The 20,301-nt window shown below is 35.4% G+C and overlaps 1 protein-coding gene across 1 annotated transcript in view; it reads left to right on the top strand.

Annotated features, from left to right (window-relative positions):
• Positions 1-20,301, top strand: part of SPIDR (scaffold protein involved in DNA repair) — a 90,011-nt gene that overhangs the window by 38,790 nt on the left and 30,920 nt on the right. The window contains exons 4-5 of the mRNA XM_029284067.1: positions 16,520-16,608; positions 16,641-16,681. Coding sequence (XP_029139900.1) covers positions 16,520-16,608; positions 16,641-16,681 — 130 coding nt within the window. The remainder of the gene's footprint in view (positions 1-16,519; positions 16,609-16,640; positions 16,682-20,301) is intronic.

The raw sequence follows: 20,301 nt of genomic DNA, 5'->3' as shown, positions 1-20,301 counted from the left end.
GCCCTGGGTCCGCCAGGAGAAGGGCGGGGTATAAATCTAATAAAATCAAAATCAAATCAAATAATATTTTGCATTATATCATAAATTGTTTTATACTAATTTTATACTAATTTTATACTAAATTTATACTAATTTTATACTAATTTTATACTAATTTGCCAAATTTCAATTCCTGGGAATCACGCATCTTGGATTTTGGATGCATTCTGTCCCTTAACTATTATAGGTAGCTTGATTCAAAAGGTTTTGCCCTATGATACACAGTTTCACCCATTTAAAGATTACAGACCTTAGAGTTTTAATAGTATATATAGTAGATATTTATTCTTATACTGAGACATTGCACTGTTGGATTGGGTTATATGAAAATGTGTTACTGAAAAGAAGATTACATTTGAAGTTGCTACGGTGGGGACTTAGGTACTATTTTCCAATCTGATACTTAAAGACTCATAAATTATATAATAAATATTTGTGCATTAATACTGAAGCTACAGCATGTCCCATGAGAAGTGTGATGGATCACCTGGTTACAACGCTGGGTTGTTGTTTAGCAAGCCCACATTTGAGACCTGAGTGCTGCTGTGTGGTGGGGTGAGTTCCAACTCCTTGATAAGGACATGAAAGGAGTCCCCATGGGTGTCCTCCAGGCAGCGGTGATGTCACTGGCTAATCCTTTCAACTCAGAGGTGCTTTAAGTGGTGCCTCCGACACAAACGGGATGGGACCATGTTCCATGTTTGGATGTGTCTGCCAAGTTCCTTTCCTTTCCTTTCCTCCCCCTTACCCTTCCCTTTCCCTTTCCCATTTATATTATGTAATCTGACCTGAAGAAGACTGAATCAAATTTTAAAGAAGGTGTGGTTCATCATAATAAAGATGGTATCATTTCAATACTTTGTATATATTTTATATTGGCTGTTTTAATTCAGAATGTGTGATCATATCCATAAAATTATTTGTAAGAAAATAGAGAATGTATTCCCATGGAAAAGACATTCATCAAATAAGAAGCTACTTAATTGTTTGGGTATGGTTTTCTTCTTCATGTTAATAAAAGTTTTGATGTAAAAGGGAGGGCAAGGAGGTTTAATGTTAAACAACAGCATATTTCTATGAAGTAATTGTGATACATGTATTTTATAGCAATCTAAAAGAATTCTAGAGAGAAGGGGAGTAAGAATCTTAAAAATTGCTGTGCATGCATTTATGTAGAAGTTGATTTTATTTTCCTGGTTCTCTGACCATATAATATCTGAATCATATACATTTTGAAAAACTGGAGAAAAATTGGCAGACATGCCATATATTAGGTTTGTGCACTTTTGTGCAAAGTATTTCAAAGAGATAAACTATAGAAAGTGCATTAGGAGGAACAAAACTCCGCTTTAGAGGATTAAGGCAACTCTGTCTCATCACATTTGTATATAAGACTATCCCAACAACTTACAATGCCTTGCATAGATCCAGTAGCCAATTTTAGCATGGATTGAGCAATTTCTATTTCAAATTGGTTGATTATGAACTGAAACAAATAAAAATGATTATTTATAAAGATATTTATCTTAAGAGTTAGTGTTTAGCTAGTGTCCGAGCATGCTGCAGTACTATTGCTGCTGTATGTACTATGTAGAAGGAGTATTCTCATTCAAGTAGGATAATCCAAGTCTAAACTACTTGTTCAGAATTACTCATGCAGTTGGGATATGAGTAAACTGATGATGTTAACAGAATGCCCTTGTCCAGGTCTAATTGTGTGATTACCTTCAGTCTCCCTCTGTAGCTTAGATTAGATAGGCATTCTTTGCTTTGTGTTAAGCCTTTGGCTAGTAGTAAATAGGCCTGTTTTTCAATGCTGATAAAGAGAATCTTATCCCTTTCAGGGAAATACTGATTATGTGGCTGGAGCAGAAAAGAAGAATAGATATCCATCTTGAAGATAGTTTGTCCCTTTGAGGTCTTTTGTGATGAAAAGCCATATGGAAGTGTGAGATTGTTGTTGATTAACTTGATTATCATTCTTCAGTTTGCTTACTGCAGATTAGCTGACATATGTTGCTCCTGTTTTTAAAATATTTTTATTGCATAAGAAGTAGAACCAGTAGCTGCTCCGTAGAATTTTACAAAGATAAATGTTACTGTATTTTAACATTTAAATTTTAAAATAAGTACAGTGTTGATTTTGGAATTAATCTACATTTAAGGGAAAAGGCCATATATATCTTCTTGTATTTTATCTAGTTATATCTATAATTTAGTCCATCTCTCATTTAAAAGGATTTTATTCAGAACCCTCAGTATCTCTGAACAAGATATAACAACACATGTGAAAGGAATACAGGCTTGTCCCTGGTTTCATTCAACCAATCCCTACCTGTTCCATTTCTGCTAGATTGAGCAGTCCGGGTCTGTCTGAACAGGGCCTCTCAATACATATAGAATCATATTTTAATCATCAACACTAGTTATTGGGATTTCTAATTTTGCTCAAGTTGTACTTCAAATTAATGTAAATGAGAATTCTCAACATTAAGTCAATACAAGGGTTGCACATAATTCATTAGATCAAGTACTGCAACCCTGAAGGCTCTTTTTTTACATCTCTATTTTATAAGAAGGCTCTATTTTATATCTCTTTTGAGATATAAAATAAAGAAATAAAAAGTATCAGAGCATGCCACACACATAAATGGTACACATACTTCACACATATTGATGAAACAAACTGCTTTTTAATTTTTTTTTCAGTGGTCACTTATCTGGCAGCCTTTTTATTAGCTAGATTTCAGCTTGGGCCCCCCAGTGTAAAAGAAGAATCCTTGTACTTGAAGGACCAGTTCTGGCAGATATTGGTGTGAAAGCCATCAAATTTCCTTGTATGTATTTTTGGGATTGGAACACTTGGAACAAACACCTGAAGGGGACTTTTGCCTGATATCTTACAATAAACATGAAGTAGCAATGCAATTTTAGCTTTTATTGATGTATATACCAAGTTAAATTTCTAATATAAACGGCAGTTACTGTACTATTGTTTGCTCTCTTAGCAAGAGAAAATAATATTAAAAAAATTAGCTAACTTGCAATGCTTTATTCCTGATAAGATCATTCATTCACTTAGATCAGGGGTCGTCAGCCTTCAGTCTGTGGACCAGTACTGGGCCGTGGCATGCCAGCAACCGGTCCACACAAACAAGCAAAGCCCCATCCGCGGGATGCAGGGAGCACACAAAACCACGCCCCCTCCAGTCCACGGAAAAACCTCTCTCCACAGAACCGGTCCCTGGTTCCCAAAAGGTTGGGGACCTCTGACTTAGATCATAACTCCTTTTGCTTTGTTCTAAGACATCTCTATGAGCCATTGCCATTTTAAATTTAGCAGAAGAGCAAAGTTTAATCTCATCCTCATTCAGAAACAGTTTTTATACACAGAGAGAGAGAGAGAGAGAGAGCGCTACCTGAAAAGTCATTTACTGTTTTGCAAATAATGCTTAAGCCTTTAAACTTGAGTTTAACTTCTGCGTGGTGTCATGCAGCTTAATCCCGTGTGCTAATGCAGAAATTATTAATATTGATTCCTGATTCCTAATTTTAGAGCAATATATTTTGCAAAGTAAAAAAAAAAAAAGCCAGAAGGTGATCTCTTACTCCTTTTTACGCCTTGTGCTTTGGGGGAGAGGGAGAGAAGGAAGGCAAATACTACATATCTCCGCATCAAACATATGCAGCTCCCAGAAAAGTAGTGTATCTCTTTACAGCAGTGTTTCTCAACCTTGACAATTTTAAGGCATGTGGACTTCAACTCCCAGAATTCCACAGCCAGCATTGCTGGCTGTGGAATTCTGGGAGTTGAAGTCCACTGCCTTAAAATTGTCAAGGTTGAGAAACACTGCTTTACAGGTTTCAGCCCATAGGATGAGAGGTTGAAAGTTTGAAACCCCTCCTCCAAATGCTTTCTAAGTCTACATACTTCACTTCTGTTTTAAAGTATGAAATCTCAAATCAGATGAACCCAATCCACCTCTTTGCATCTTGTAACATTTATATTTAACTATTTTTTCCCTAGATTTACAAATGTAGACACATCCTTTTGCTATTGTTTGCATCAGTTGTCAAAACCAGTATCATCTAGAAACTAAAACATCATTTTGGAGAAAGCATACATTTTTATCACAGAGATTATCTCTAACATGATAATTATAATTTGTAACTTCATTTATTTGTAGCTCACCGATATGACACATCTGTGGACACATCACCAGCACAAATTTTGACAAAATAATGAATTGTATTTAATACCAAAAACCTTTAATGTAATTGATATGTTAATAATTTATGTGGCTTAGAATGCATTTTTGCAAAGACTCCCCAGATTAAACCCTAAAACAACTGATTTGGATTTTATTTAAAATTATGTGATTAATTTTGAGTTCAATATTCCTGTTTTTTTTTCAAAAGCTAGAATGAGAATAAAAGAGAATCCATTAACAATAATAAAGTTGAAAATAGGTTCATTACGGAGGGAAAAAACCTCTTTTTTTGGTAACTATAGCCAGCTTTTTATTTAACTGCAGCTTCAGGTATTGTGGATTTCAGTATCTTGTATGGCAAATTGTGACAATGATGTGACTTACATCTGATATCTGGAGGTTCTCTGGCAGATCATCCATAGGTATATGGCAGAAGTAAGGAATTTTCAACACTCTAGATCAGACATGTCAAACTCGCGATATCACGTATCGGGACTGTTTTGCCATTGCCGGCAATGGGGTGGGCACGGCTTCCACGTGACGTGCCTGGCCCGTGGGCCGGCAGTTTGACACCCCTGCTCTAGATACTACATTACAAAGTCTGCATATTCATTTCTGCATCCTAGGTGAAACTTCTGAAAATCATAATTCAACAAAATGTGGAGGCAATAAGTTCCTTTCTTATATTTATACACTAAATGGATAAATACCAAAAATATTATAATCAATGTATTTTAATTTCTTTATATAATTACATTTGAAAGTAGGCTAAGATATGTCCCAATCCTTGCTAAAAGATCCCCAATTTTCCTACAGATGTTTTATATGAACTATTGGACTATTTCTGATGTCTGACAGAGTATCTTTACTGGCACTTTATTAGTTATAGATTTATATTCTATCACTGATTTTCATGGAGGAAAATCTTGAATGCATTTCAATGCTTATTTGCCTGAAAAACATTTTGTTTTGACAGTTCATAAAACAAAACAAATTTCCTCAGTGTTTTCAAATTATAGAAGATTTACACATTGGACTGATTTGTGGAAGGATGCTGCTGAGATATTGTTTTTTAAAAATTCTGCAAGAAAAAAAGCTCATGTGCATGCTAGATTGTTCAGTTAACCACTCAACAAATAAAAAAGTAAACAAGATTAACTGTTTACTTGAAGTGAGCCGAAGTCTGGATGTTTTTGTGAAGAAGAACACAATGTACTGTTGTATCTTGTTTCCAGAGTGGTGTTTATCATAATTCCTACTGCTGTGGTTGGTAGAGTGCTGGGAAAGCACTCCGCCCACTCATGGCTCATTCCCTCTCTCCCTTCCCCCGCCCCCCTCCTTCCCTCCTTCCCCTTCTCCACTTTCCTTCCCATTGAGGCCTCGCTATGGATTGAAAGGTTGAGCGAGCTGTCCTGTGTCAGCTTTGCTGCCTGTCATGAGTCGACACTGACCTAGAATAAAATAACAGGCCGTTTCCTGGAATTCTCTGAGCTGCTCTGAAGTCTAGCATAACTTTTGTAAACAGCCTACTCACAGAAACATACAACTCACACTTTGGCGCGCATTTATGAAGCAGAGCCAGCAAAAGTACTGAAAGGCAAAAACAGTTGAAGTTTGTATGTATGAGAGGAAGAACTCATTCTTAGAAGTTTGAAAAAAAAGTGTTGTTGTTTTTTTATTTTGCCAAATGAGAATCCCCAACAGATCCTTTCTTTCAGTTCCCCGCCCCCCACTTTGTTTTTCATCTTCGCTCATTTTCCTGAAACAGTAGAGCATATTTTAGTTCAGTTTCAACAAGATAGTGTTAAGTTAAATGGTAGAAAAAAACATGATCCCAAATATATGCACCTTATACCTTTTTGTTTTTGCTTTTACAATGAAACAATATAATAATCAAGTCTGCTTCATGTAACAGATAATTTATTGGGCTGTTTTTTTCACTTTTCAGAATAAATGGATTCTATTTTTTATATGTGTGGAAATCAATGTACATTGATTTTTTCACTATCCTATGTTTAGTAAAGTTAAATGAGATAACAAATGAATATTTATCTCTGCCTATATATTGCTTTGTTAATTAAAGGTGAAATCTCATTGTGGATAGAAAATTAACTATTTCTCAGTATACTTTTATTGGCATATTGCATATACGTATTATAAATACAAGTAGAAATACCCATAGAATAAATAGAAATATCCATGTTTATTTATTACCAGTATTTATATACCTCTTTGAATTACACTAGATGGCTTATAATATATAATATAATATATTTTTGGTCCATTAGCCTTTTTTGGGGGGGCCAGGATGGTAAATTATTTTAATGTTTACTAATTAAAATGAGTTTTATTAGTATGTTTTTTCCTTCTGTTTTTGTTTTTCTTCTGTTCAGTTGTGTCCGATTCTCAGTGACTGCAGTTTTCATGGCAAGATTTCACCATTGCATCCTCTTCCATTGCCATTGCATCCTTTCTAGAGTTGAGAGAAAGTGACTGGCCCAGATGGCTTCCTGCCTAAGGCGGAATTAGAACTTATAGTCTCCTGTTTCAAATCTGATGCCTTAACCATTATACCAAACTACCTCACTAAAAACAATAAATATCATAAATACCAATAATAAATAATTTTACAGATTTTAACATTTTATTTTAATTTGAATCATTACCAATAAAGTAATTAATCTGAATCTCAGGTTTAGATCTTCCAAATCCTTAGTTTTGCTTTATTTATAGTTAATTTGCAGTTGTACTGAATAGGTATTAAAATGCACAAAAATGAGTGCCTAATACATTTTTAATTATTTCTAAATCTAAAAAAAAAGATTGCTGCCAAACTGAGTTTCAGAAATACAGGCGAGAATGAATTCAGTAGCAACCTTATAGCAATTCAAGAAATAATTTCCAAATTCCTCAAGTTCCATCCATATTCTGTTACAAAATTTAATTGGTTCATGTTTCTGCAGTTCTTCAGTAATAATGTTTATACAAAAAAGCTACAAATAAATAAATTATCTTGTAAATACAAGTTTAAACAACACTAGGAGGATAAGGTGCATGAGGGCTGGAAAATAAAGTAGAAATGGAGGCTGCAAATAATGAAGGAAACAGGCAGTATTAACAGCAAATTCATGGGAAAAGATGGCTCATGGCCTTTGTAATAAGAAACAAAAAGTTGGAGCTCTGAAAAATGAGGAAATTTTTATTCTCTATTGTGGATGTGGAATTGTGATTCCTTATTTTGTGAATAATTTTGTGAATACACATTATTTTTTTCCTTCACACATACCACACAGAAATATAGAAAAGCCCACATTTTGTTCATATGTCTACTTTACAAGGTACTATTGTGTTTAACAAACTAGAAAAACCATATATAAAAATAATCATCTTGATATGACTCCAACTATATATTTTTTAAAAATGTTCAGATATCTAATTTTTACTCCCTACTATCGAAATATATACCTTGCTGTACCATCCCTATGTTTTTCATCATATATACTATGTCTAGTAAATTATGGGCATGTATACCCTATATCAGTGGTGGCGAACCTATGGCACGGGTGCCAGAGGCGGCACTCAGAGCCCTCTCTGTGGGCAGGCACGCCATCGCCCCAGTCCTAGGCCTTCAGCTGGGTTTTATAAAACCTTTTCACTTTAGGCCTCCGCCGCCGTGTACAAAAAAAAAAAGGTTCAATCAATCAGTCAATTTCAACTTCACACAGGGAAAAAAAAGATCTCGCAAAGTTGGAATTGATTGATTGAACTTTTTAGTCCCACCCAGTCTGCTGTTACCACCGCAGCCACGCTCACCCAATTGGCCACACCCACCCAGCACCCGATGATACATAAGTGGGTTTTGGGTTGCAGTTTGGGCACTTGGTCTCTAAAAGGTTCACCATCACTGCTCTATATACTTTGAAGTGCCCCTCATACCATATCAATTGTTCATGTGACTTTCATTTCCCAAGCATAGAAGCATAAAAAAACTGAAAAAGAATGCTATTAAGACTTGTCTGCATGTGTTTGTTAAATATTAATTTGTGTTTTATAAGTAAAAATATAATGCCACTTAATTAAATCCGTATAAGATTCCCTATATGTCTTAAATCAGTTTGATTAGCTTTACTTTTGACTACTAACCCACAATTTATGTGGATTTCCTTAATCTGCCCAAAATCATATTTTTAGATTAAGAATGTTGTTTCTGACTTTCCTCTGATATTTTACACATGGTGAACAGTCCTATTTGGACAGGTGAATACAATGCTAATTTTGGAAGTCCTTGAAACTGCCTTGCAATATCAGTCTGTAGAATTTGCCCTGTAGATCATTAGGGTCATTTGAATGACTCAGAGTAGAAGCAGGGTTTCAGAGCAGAAGTCCTCTAGCTTCCATTGTTTCATGAATTAGTACTTCAAGGTATGTGATGCGTATTTTCTTAATTTTTTGTCCAGAATCTCAGAGCAAATATATCTGAGATTGCAAGATGAAATATGAATTAATGTTTTGGCTTTGCTACACTTTGCTCATACAATCAACTCTCCCAAGTTTTAGAGCGGAATCCTAAATACAACATTCTTTGGGCTTACAGAATTTATCTTTTCATGTCTGTTTTTTCTTTGCTGCCTTTTGTCTGTTTTTGGTTCTTTATTCTTTCTGTTTCCCCTCAGTACCTCTCTGGACTTGACCTTACGCATATATCTATCAGTTCTGCTTATGAGGCATGCTTCTCATCTTGCTAATTCTAAGGACAGTTCACAATCACATGGATGGCATCTGGAGTGAAGAAATTCACGATTTCAAACCCTTTATGACTCTGGATGGAAAATGGGTTGCATTTAAGGAGGATATGCTATTTTCTCTTAATTAATTTTAATAGATTTAAAATTGTCCAGATTAAAAAAACCATCTTCCCTTTACATGTGCCATGTGTGCTTAATTTGCAGTGAGAATTTGGGTGTCTACCATTGTGAATCAAGAGGCATGGACTGATAATTTGTTGAATTAAACATAGAATAAAATAAGGACTAGAGTACACAAAACATATTATAGTTCTAACTATAGATGTTCCTCAACCTATGACTGCAATTGGGAGCAGCATGCTGGTTCTAACCACCCAAATTCTGATCATGTGTCTTTGGGGATGCTGTAGAGTATGTAGAAGGCTGAAGTCCTGAGGACAATAGTTAACGTCAGTTAATTTCATGGCTTGATTTTCAATAAGCCTACTTTGGATGAAAGTATTAATGAAGACTATAGAGAAATGTCTGAATACTTCATAAGACGGTGTCAATTTAAGTAATATGCTATTGCTTTTTGACCAAGTAATTGTGGCTGTGAATTAATAAAACTATTTTTTCCTCTCAACATTCACCAAGCCCTGTCAGAATAATAAACACATAAATAAATTCTACCATGTTGATAGAAACATCTGTTGATTTATAGGAAAGCAGGAATACAACTTATTTTTATTGCCTGCAAAAATAACTAACAGACTAAGATAATAACAGAATTGGAAGAGACCTTGAAGGTCTTCTAGTGAACCACACTGGGAAAAAAATTGTAACCATGACCATCTATGTGAATTATATCAATTATAGCTAGCAACCTACACTGACAATAAAGTTATATATTACTCAAGCTATGGTTTTTCCAGTTATATAAAGCTGTGAAGGGTAGACTTATCAGAAAGACCAAAAAAAATCATGTCTCTGAATTGTGATATTGAAGAAAATTGTTGAGAATAATTTGGACTGCAGGAAGAAATAATTCAATTCTAAAAATAAAATCAGACTACTCATTGGAAGCAACAATAATGAAAGTAAAGTGTAACTGTTTTGAATAAATAATGTGAAGATAAGAGTTATTGGAGAAAGCCCTGATGCTTAGAAAATATGCAGGCAGTTGAAAAAGACAAGATGCTGAGATACTTTTATTGATGACGAGCAGTAACTTACAGAAATTCAAAGAAGCAACTACTGACAGATGATCCTAATGAAATGATGTCCACTGGGTCACAAAGAGTTGGAAATGGCTGATCTACTGAAGAACAGTCAGCAGCCAAATAAGTCATGTTTTGTAGCTTTTGTTTTCAGCTTTTCCATTCCATAACTAAAAATTAGGGAAAATTGCAACAGTGATTCTTTAGACACAAGTACATTGTGATGACTTATAAGAATTGCTTTATAAGAAATTCAAAAGATCAGAATCAGAATAGAGCCGGAAGGACCTTGGAGGTCTTCTAGTCCAGCCCCTCCTCAACCAGGAGACCCTATACCATTTCAGACAAGTAATTGTCCAGTCTATTCTTAAAAACCGCAAGTGATGAAGCACCCACAATGTCTGAAGACAAGCTGTTCCACTGGTTAAATTATCCTCACTGTTAGGAAGTTTCTCCTTAATTTCAGGTTGCTTCTCTCCTTGATTAGTTTCCATCCATTGTTTCTTGTCTTACCTTCTGGTATTTTGGAAAATAAATTGACTCCCTCCTCCTTGTGGCAGCATCTCAAATACTGGAACACTGCTATTATGTCCCCCAAGTCCTTCTTTTTTCTAGACTGGCCATACCCAAATCCTGCAACCATTCTTTATATGTTTTAGTCTCCAGGCCTTTAATCATCTTAGTTGCTGTTCTTTGCACTTTTTCCAAAGTCTCAACATTTTTTTTGTAACGTGACCAAAACTGGATGCAGTATTCCAGGTGTGGCCTTATTAAGGCTTTACAAAGCAGTACTAATACTTCATGTTTTTTTTTATTCTATGCCTTTGTTTATACAACCAAGAATTGTATTAGCTTTTTTGGCTGCTGCCACACACTGCTGATTCATGTTTAAGTGATCGTCCACTAGGACTCCAAAGTCCCTCTCACAGTTACTGTTTTTGAGCCAGGTTTTGTCTAACTGTACTTGTACCTTTGGTTTTTTCTGCCCAGGTATAAAACCTTGCTTTTCTCCACATTAAATTTCATTTTGTTGGATAGGGCCCATTGCTCAAATCTGTCAATATCTTTTTGAATCCTGAGCTTGTCTTCTAGGTTGTTGGCTATGAATATGACTGCTGGGATGTGGCATCTTACAAAAAATAAAAATAAAAGATGGAAGAGCTGATGGATAATGCAATATTCCATGTAGACAGGCCTGGAAAAAGAAGGATGATCACCATTTTAAACTCTGCTTCATTAAGGATGGATATGTTTTATGTAATTTAGATTAAATTGTATAGGAGAACATGAATCAGAAAGCAATCTTTAAAAAAAAATTCACTAAACTAATAATTAGTTAAACATGAATTAGCCATATTTCTGTTTTTGTCATGAAATAGCCTTTCAAATTCACTGCATTAACCATGCTACTAGACAAGGGTTGTGCTACAATGTTATCTGAAGCTGAACTAACAAATAAAAATGTACAAATAGAAAGACATTGAAAAGGAACATAAGATTTCAGAATTTGTGGGTTTTTGATTTTGCACAATATCTAAATACATTTCTATATATACTTTGATGTAAGCCTCATGGAATTCAGAGGGACTTTAATTCAGTTATGTGTATTTAGGAATGCATAATAAGAAATGGTGCTGATTTCAGCAAGGCAAAACAAAAAATCCCAAAACTTGTTTTCAGAAACACTAGCTGTTTGGTAAATTCTAGCTTGGATTTTAGTGCTTATTCCTTTAAATCCGATGTAGTTCCCTCAAAATGGGATTTTGTCTTTATTCCCAGAAATACAAAATTGAGTTTCTAAATTTCTCTATAACAAATATATTTTCAAGTTGGTTGTAATTCTGACTAATATTATTCAGGTTTTAGTTAATGTGGTTTTGTGTTACATGTGTTTTATTCTTAACAAAATAAATTATGAAAGAACACATGACAGCCAACATTCTTCTATGGAGGTGTGAGAATATTCAAGAACTGATAACAAAGATATTAGAACTAATATGAAGTTTTGCAGGCTAGAAAAGAAAGGGTTTCCTTATTTTTATTTTTCAGTGCCTGCATATCTGATTCCCTAATTCTGATTGTACTCTAGATAGTGTGTGCCGTTGGTGGAGGGCTTTTGTTTGTATTAGAAAAGTTCAGATAAATTAAATCCACATTGGGTGGAGCCTTGAGGGTTGCTGTTTGATTCTAAGCCACACCAGTAGAAGCTACTTGAGCTCCACCTCAAGACTTGACCAGACAAGTTGTTAGATTGGAACTCTGTGGGCAACCGTGTGCTTGTTTTGATTAAAGGAATGGAATACAGAGGTCTTGTTAAGTGTGTGTGTGCCTCCTCATGCTTTGTCCCTTGCTAGGATGCACCTAGAGTTAAGTTTTTCCTTCAGGGGCAGACATAATTGCCAGGCATAATTCCAAGATCACTCCATTTGGGGAAAGAACAAATGTCTTCATTGATAGCAGGCATATTGGCTATACTCTTATTTTCCCACTAGCTTCTGCCTTTCTTTTTATCCCTTTTCTATACTTTCATTAACTCAGAAAATAAACAAAAGACTGAACAGTTATTTCCTTTCTGTTTATTAAATGTATTTAGTTCTATATATTTGCTTTTACAATGTTATCTTAAGGTATTATTACAAATCTCAAATTTTACATTTTTTATTTGGATTTTAATGTCTGTTACACTGATGCCTTCAGAAAAACAATTTTTTTTTTAAAAAAAACCTGTTTACTTTATAGAACACATTTTAGCCTTAATCCTTTGGAACAGTAAAAATCATAGAAAAAACACCAATCTCATTTCCAAGTTTCAGGGCATATGAGTATAATTACCAATGAAAAAAGTACTTTTCTATCTTTCCCAAGAATTATGACTAATTAGGAGGGGGTATGATGGCAAGATACCATTTCCATATAAACAGTGGGAAATGAATAAATACAAGCATTACCAACACAGTCATAAAAACAAACAATGAAAAGTAATTGGCCTCACCTTCTCTCTCCCCTGCCTCCAGCTCTTTTAGAAAATTAACAGAATATTCCCAAGCTTTGAAACGGGATTTGCTCTGAACTACTTCTCACTGTACTTGATACACTTGCATCTACCTACTTCTGATACTTCAAGAATGTCTACATGTTACCAAATAGCCTTCCATATCAAAACAAAACAGTCCTATTGCAAACATAAAAAATGTTAAGAAGAGACCTAGTCTAGCATCCTTAGTCTAGGGTTTATGTATTATTTTCTTCAAACATTCACTTATACAATTTCCTCTAATAGGCACATAGATTTATTGTTAAAGGAAAATTAGGTCGGAGGGGGATAATATTCTAATCTCTGCCATTTTTCTTATCTCAAATAGTTTGCCTCTTCGCTCGTCTCAGTAATCATGTGTCTTGAGTATCTTGTTTACCTATCTTTTCTCACACCCTCAGTTTTATGTCCTCTCCATAACTACACACCTAACAGTCTCTCTTTGTGCTTGGGCATCTGCATATGGTTTTGAAGTAATAAGTGTGGAGAAGATCAGTTTTACCCCAGGATAATTTTCCACCTGTTTTTATGTTCAGCTATAAGCAGATAGCTTTTTCACGAATGAAGGCAAATATACATGTCCCAGGATAATGTTGCAAGATCCAATCTGGGTTGATCACCAGGACCAGAGATTTATGAGCTTTTGGACTCATGCTGGAGCCTATCCTTGGGGAACTGAGAAAAGTTTCTTTCCTAAAGGAGAGTTGCTTAGAACCAATGAATTGATTCTGTACAACAGTTTCTATTTATTCAAATATCTCTGTTCCTCTTTTGGGATGTGGGGGGGGGGGGATATTTTAGCTGTAGGATTTGCATAGGAGGAAATTCTGAGAGTCAAAGTCCCATAGATGTAAAGGTAACTCACATGGAGAAAACTAATATATGATATTTTAGGAAGAAATCATTGTAAATAAGAATTATGTATGAGAGTTCAGGTATCTCCAGAGATTGCAAATTGTCTAGAAGAATTCACAGAAAAAGAAGAAATTACAAATGATTATTAATGAATTATAAATACTAAAAGTGTTTAAAAAGCAATAGGTGACAAGCAAATCAATTCTTAATTAAAATTTGAAGATAAAAATAGTTTCTGTTTTAAATCAGTAGTAAATCAAGTCATCACATGACCAGACCCAATATTGCAGACATTTTTACTGTGGTCATAAAGCAAATCACTGTAGTCAGTAAGCAAATTGCAGTCATTAAGCAAATCCAGTTTCCCCATTTTATTTTATTTTTGGTCCATTTACATGCCTGGATACCAATATATTAAACCTTTAAAAGGTTAAAAAATAACATCCTGTTAAATTTTTATTATAAATAAAATAGTTTGTTGAAAGGTTTTAAACCATAAAAATTTGGCCAGCACATTTAATTTCTGCCAATCAATTGGTAGTTGCACTTTGTACCTAATGATTTTTCTAAATATATTTCAAAGTAAGATTTATTTCTAACATGAGGCCACGTCATCACAGTCTGCAGTAGCCCGGAACTTTAAGCTGTGTTGATAACAGAACAGAATAACAGAGTTGGAAGGGACCTTGAAGGTCTTCTAGTCCAATCCCCTGCTCAGGCAGGTAACCCTATCCATTTCAGACAAATGGTTATCCAATCTCTTCTTAAAAACTTCCAGTGTTGGAGCATCTACAACTTCTGGAGGCAGGCTGTTCCACTGATTAATTGTTCTAACTGTCAGGAAATTTCTCCTTAGATCTAGGTTGCTTCTCACCTTCATTAGCTTCCATCCATTGGTGGAATCCATTGGTGATTAATGGCACCTAAGGGAAAGGGTGTTTATTGTGGCAATCAAATTTAATCATTCTTGTTTTGAGAAATGCAGCCTCACCTACAACAACTGAACATGATCAGATGAGCTACTTACTGATATTTCCTGACATATTTGTATTGTTCCTAATCTTCACCTGACTTACATGTAATATAAGTCAGGGCTTTTCAACCTTTTCACCCATTGTACCACTTTTAGGATATGGCAACATTCGAGTACCACCAGTTGCCTAGCAAGGTGTCAAAAACTTGATGACAAAAAAAGGAAAAAAGTGATAAAGTACAGGTGGTCCTCAACTTACAACAGTTCGCTTAGTGACTGTTTGAAGTTACAATGGCACTGAAAAAAGTGCCCCCCAAGCCACAGCCGAGCAAGATACCTGCCTGCCTGCCCGGCGGCGCTCTTCCTCCTGTCTGAGGTTTTCATTGTGAGCATTTCTGTTGAGGATTGGCAGCGGGGGTGGGGTGGGGGTTGTTTGGTTTTTATTCCCCCGTCTGCTGGGTGGTTGCAGCAGGTTTTGGTCACTTCACATGATCGTGGGACACTGTGACCGTCATAAATATGAATCAGTTGCCATGCATCTGAATGTAAATCACAAGACCCTGGAGATGCTAAAACATTCCAGCTGATCGGCACTTCTTCTGGGCTTAGCAGAAGCACCAGGATCAGTGCCGAGCTCCAGCTGGAGCGTGGTGCTGATCCTGGCACTTCCACTGAGCCCTGACAGCCCCGAAGAAGCGCCAATCAGCTGGAAAGCGGCACTGATCCTGGTGCTTCCGCTGAGCCTTGACAGCCCTGCAGCTCCTGCCATCTCTCACTCAGGCTTGTGCAGTGCTGCCACTGGTTCAGCTCATTCCCCTCCCCCGCTACCACTTTTCTAGGATGGTCGTGTACCATCTGCCAGGTGCCAATGTACCACAAGTGGTACCCGTACCACTGGTTGAAAAGCCCTGATATAAGTAACACTTGTGTGTTACCTGCTTATTGGTGACATTGCAGGTAACCTTAGGTATTTTATATTATTTCTTTGGTGGTTTAATGTAAATGTTAAAAAGAAAATATAAACCTACAAAATATGAGAAGATGCTATTGAATTAGAAGACTGATCTGTCTAGCGTATTATGGCCAATATAACTGAATTTTCAGGGTAAGAATTTCTCTACTACTCTGTTTTGCTGCTCCTCTTAAACTTGACACTCGGAGAAAGCCAATTAGACAGGTCGCATTGTGTTATCGCAAATCTTTTGTGATTGGCCATAATAGCTGAGATTCAAGTAAATTATTGCTGAAAATATCTTAGTGTACTTGGTTGTCTTTTTAAAAACTGATATATTTAATAAAGCTGTTGATTACCCGTTGCTAAGTATTCTAATTATATTAGAATTTAGGAAGTTTTAAAATAAAAGTAAAATTTCTCTGCTACAATGTTTTTTAAAAAACGTGAGATGATTGATGTATAGAAATAGTATGTTGCTAATGAGATGACATTTACTTATTCTTTGTAGGTTGTGTCTGCTGGCTCAGGACATCTATGGAATATTTAGTGAAATACAGCTTCCAGTTCTATATTCCTCTTCACAACTGACAGAAAAATATAGAAAAAAATGGGAAGGAAAATGCTGTTGTATTTCTCGGCTGAAAATTTTGCGAAGAGTCACCAGGGGAAGGTAAAAAAAGTTGCAGTATGTCTTTGCATCTTAAGGTGAAGAGAAACCAGAAAACCCAACAATTGAATTATGTGTCTTACGTGTTTTATATGTGTGTGTGTGTGTGTGTGTGTGTTGAGGAAAATAGTCGAACACCAGGATAAATATAAAAACAACTGTTTAATAAACTAACAACTGTTTGATAAACTTAGCTTTCGTCAGCTAACTGCCGACGTCGTCAGAGTGGAATGACGTCATCGGCAGTTAGCCGACAAAAGCTAAGTTTATCAAACAGTTGTTAGTTTATTAAACAGTTATTTTTATATTTATCACGGTGTTCGACTATTTTCCTTAACATGAATATACCCGGGATTCGCATTTTTAGTATAATTAGAGACAATACACACACACACACACAGCTAGGCCTCCCACTTGTCGTGCTGCTGCTTGACTACTTCTGCGGCCTCTTGCCACCACTTGCAGCTGGACGTCATGTGGCACATTGCGCCGTTTCTGCTCCTTCTGGCAGGATGGTGCTTTGCGCCATTTCTGCTGCTTATGGCAAGAAGCCGCACGGCTCTTTGGGCCGTTTCTGCCGTGAGAAACAGCCCAAAGAGCCCTGCAGCATCCTGCCGTGAGCAGCAGAAACAGTCCGAAGAACTGTGTGGCTTGACAAGCGCATGGAAGGCCTGGCTGAGGCAGTCCTACCAGTAAGGTAAGCAGATGCTGGGCACATGGGGCAGCTTCACCCCCCCTACTCCCTCCCTAGCTTGATTTTTAGGCTTGCGCCTCGCCCCAAAACTAGCGCTTATTTTTGGAGTAGGGCTTGTATATACTGCTCACAAAAATAAAGGGAACATTTTACCATGGAACTGAAGGGGTTTGCGTTCCCTTTATTTTTTTGAGCAGTATATATAAATTTGAATAACCTTGTACTCAGTTGTTAGAAAAAAAATACTGTGAGCTTTGCTCTTAAGTTGAAAAGTTTTATTATCATGGAACATTCCTTGGCCCTTATTTTTGTTATACGCTTCATTTTTGTTTTGCTGTTTTTGTGAATGGATGATTAGAACTCTCTACAGTCATTACTAAAGCAACTGGATTAATTCTATGTAAGGCAGTATCTTTGTTTCCTGACATCCTTTCCGTGTTATTGTGCTGACTCATGCATGATTACCTTTCTTCCCAAAGTTAACCTGAATACTTTAGAGCTGTTTAACAGAAGGTGATTAATGATAAAAGAAAAAAAAGAGGGCAATGTGCTGAATTTTATCATGTAAAATATTCTGTGTTGATTTGTGCTGTATATGTCATTTTGTATAGGAAAAGAACTAGAAACACAACCAATAATTTAAATAAAAATATTTCTACTGACTAGAGATTGCCAGTAGATGTTATAATTGCACTGAAATTAGCATATTTGGTTTCAATGTGCACTGTAAAAAATAAAAGCAATATATCAAAACTAATCTTTACTTTGACATCATTTCCAAAATATTAAACATATCATTAACTTGTTATATTGGAGTTTCTGTAAAAAATGTTTTAGATTGGTCTTCCACCTTCCACTGTTTCCTTTACAACATAACTTATTTACATCTTTTCTGTTTTTCATAATTAAATTACAGGGTTTAGTCATTGCTGCATTGTATTTTAATTCTACAATATATTAGATTCGCACAGACACATACCATTTCATCAAGAATGGCTTCCATATCTATGTATTGTGAAATTTCTTTTAGTAGTACAAGATTCCATTGTAAATCAAAATAATTAAAATACAGATGCAGTGTCAGCAAATACAAGAAAAAATTATTTTGATGATAGTATGTTTCTAATGATTACACTTTTATTGTACATACTCACACTGATTTCATCAAATTTATGCTTTGCTTACTTGTTTTGGAAGAACTCTAGGGCTTTTTAGTCTAATTGATAGTCTATGGCCACCATTATCACCTCTTCAAGTTCCGGGCAAGAGACAAGGAAATGAAACAGTAAGATACTTTTAAACTTGCTTTTTCCAAAATAATCATCTAAGTAAGATTTCCTAAATAAATTATCTTCTCTATTCCATTTTAATTGAATTCAACATTTTAAACATTGTACTGTATTTTCCTCCCTTAACATAACATCACCAACAGTTACTGATCCAAATTATTTGTTAATGTGCAACAGAAAATATTATAATCTTCATTCTATGGAAAAGTATTTAAATTTAGAAGCAAGGGGTCCTAAAAATTGAGATTCCTGAAGGAAATTAAAAATGAAATGTTTAGTATATTTACATACATGAAATTACAAATTAATTTGATTTACCCTTAGTTCATTTTAAAATCTTCAAAGAACACTGTCTTCAGCTACAAATACTCTATTTTCTTCAGTCAACCATCATATTTTATCATAATCTTATATAAAATCAGAGCTAGAAACATGCATGAAGGAGATAAACTTCTATAATAGAATACTTTATGCATGCTAAAATAGTGCTGTTAGCTGTGAAAATGAGAAAATATGAAGGAAATAATAATGTATACAAAGCTGTTTGCAATAATTAGGATACCATAGTTTGTTATTTAAGACTTGGCAGTAATTTAATGAGATTCTGAGCGTTTGTTGTACTGATTTATAACTATTGCATATTCAATATGCAAGGAATTTTTTCTGTGGTACCTAAAGAATAAATTCAAGCTCTGTCTCTCTCTCTCCCCCCCCTCCTTTTTATCTAATGAATGGAAACATCTGTTTACTCTGATACCTCTTATCTCAGAAGAATAAAATATTATTTAAGGTTCCTACTTAATTATAACCTCAATCTGGGAGGGACAGTACAGAATATTAAACCCCAGATTAAAGTATGTTGATGCTTATGCTCTTTGTGTAAAATTTAAAGCAGGAGTCATGCAGGACTTGAATGATGGAACAGGGCCTGCTTTGCCTTGTATTTTAATTCCTTTATGATGTTAAATAATATTCTCAAATGGAGGAACAGTATGGTGCAGTGGTTAAGGTACCAGGCTTAATGAGGGTTGTCCTCTTCATCTCTTATCAATGGAAGACATACAATTTTAAGTGGTTCTATCCTGTCCCTGTGGGTATAGTCCTTCCAAGACTGTCACTCTATCGTTGCTATGCTTCCCTTCATATTTTAGTATGCTAACTGTGTTCTGAACAGGTTGGGAGAAACCCAGAATTTTTTCTTCACCAGCATAAAATTCTCACTGGGTTACTGCTATGGGGAGTTCACCAGCAAAGTGGATTTGGATTTGGATTAATATAGAGTAAAACCCTTTTCTGGCTCTTCTGTGATTTTACTAAATGCTTCAAAAATCAATCTTTCTTTGAAAGCTCTTTCCAATCCTTCCACCCATCTACAACACCCACTATTGAGGTCTGTAAGGAATCATTCTTTGTGCAACATAAAAAGCGCGAACATTGATTCAAGGGGTATTTGTGTGACATGTCTTCTAGTGAAAGGATATACTTAAAAATAGATATGCTGTTATGCTTTGCTGAGTTTCTTGTTAATTCACATTGGAAATTCTGTGGAGGTATGTTCAATGACTAGCTTGCACTTATCTCTTAGATAATTTGGGTAAAACAATGATGGTTGAAGGTGGGGTTTGTAAATTCCAAATTTG

This window comes from Protobothrops mucrosquamatus, unplaced genomic scaffold (genome assembly GCF_001527695.2).
Source record: "Protobothrops mucrosquamatus isolate PMUCROS unplaced genomic scaffold, P.Mucros_1.0 scaffold356, whole genome shotgun sequence".
In the NCBI taxonomy this organism is placed as follows: Eukaryota; Metazoa; Chordata; class Lepidosauria; order Squamata; family Viperidae; genus Protobothrops; species Protobothrops mucrosquamatus.
Note: the sequence above shows the minus strand (reverse complement) of the source record. Positions and strands in the feature narration are given on the sequence as shown.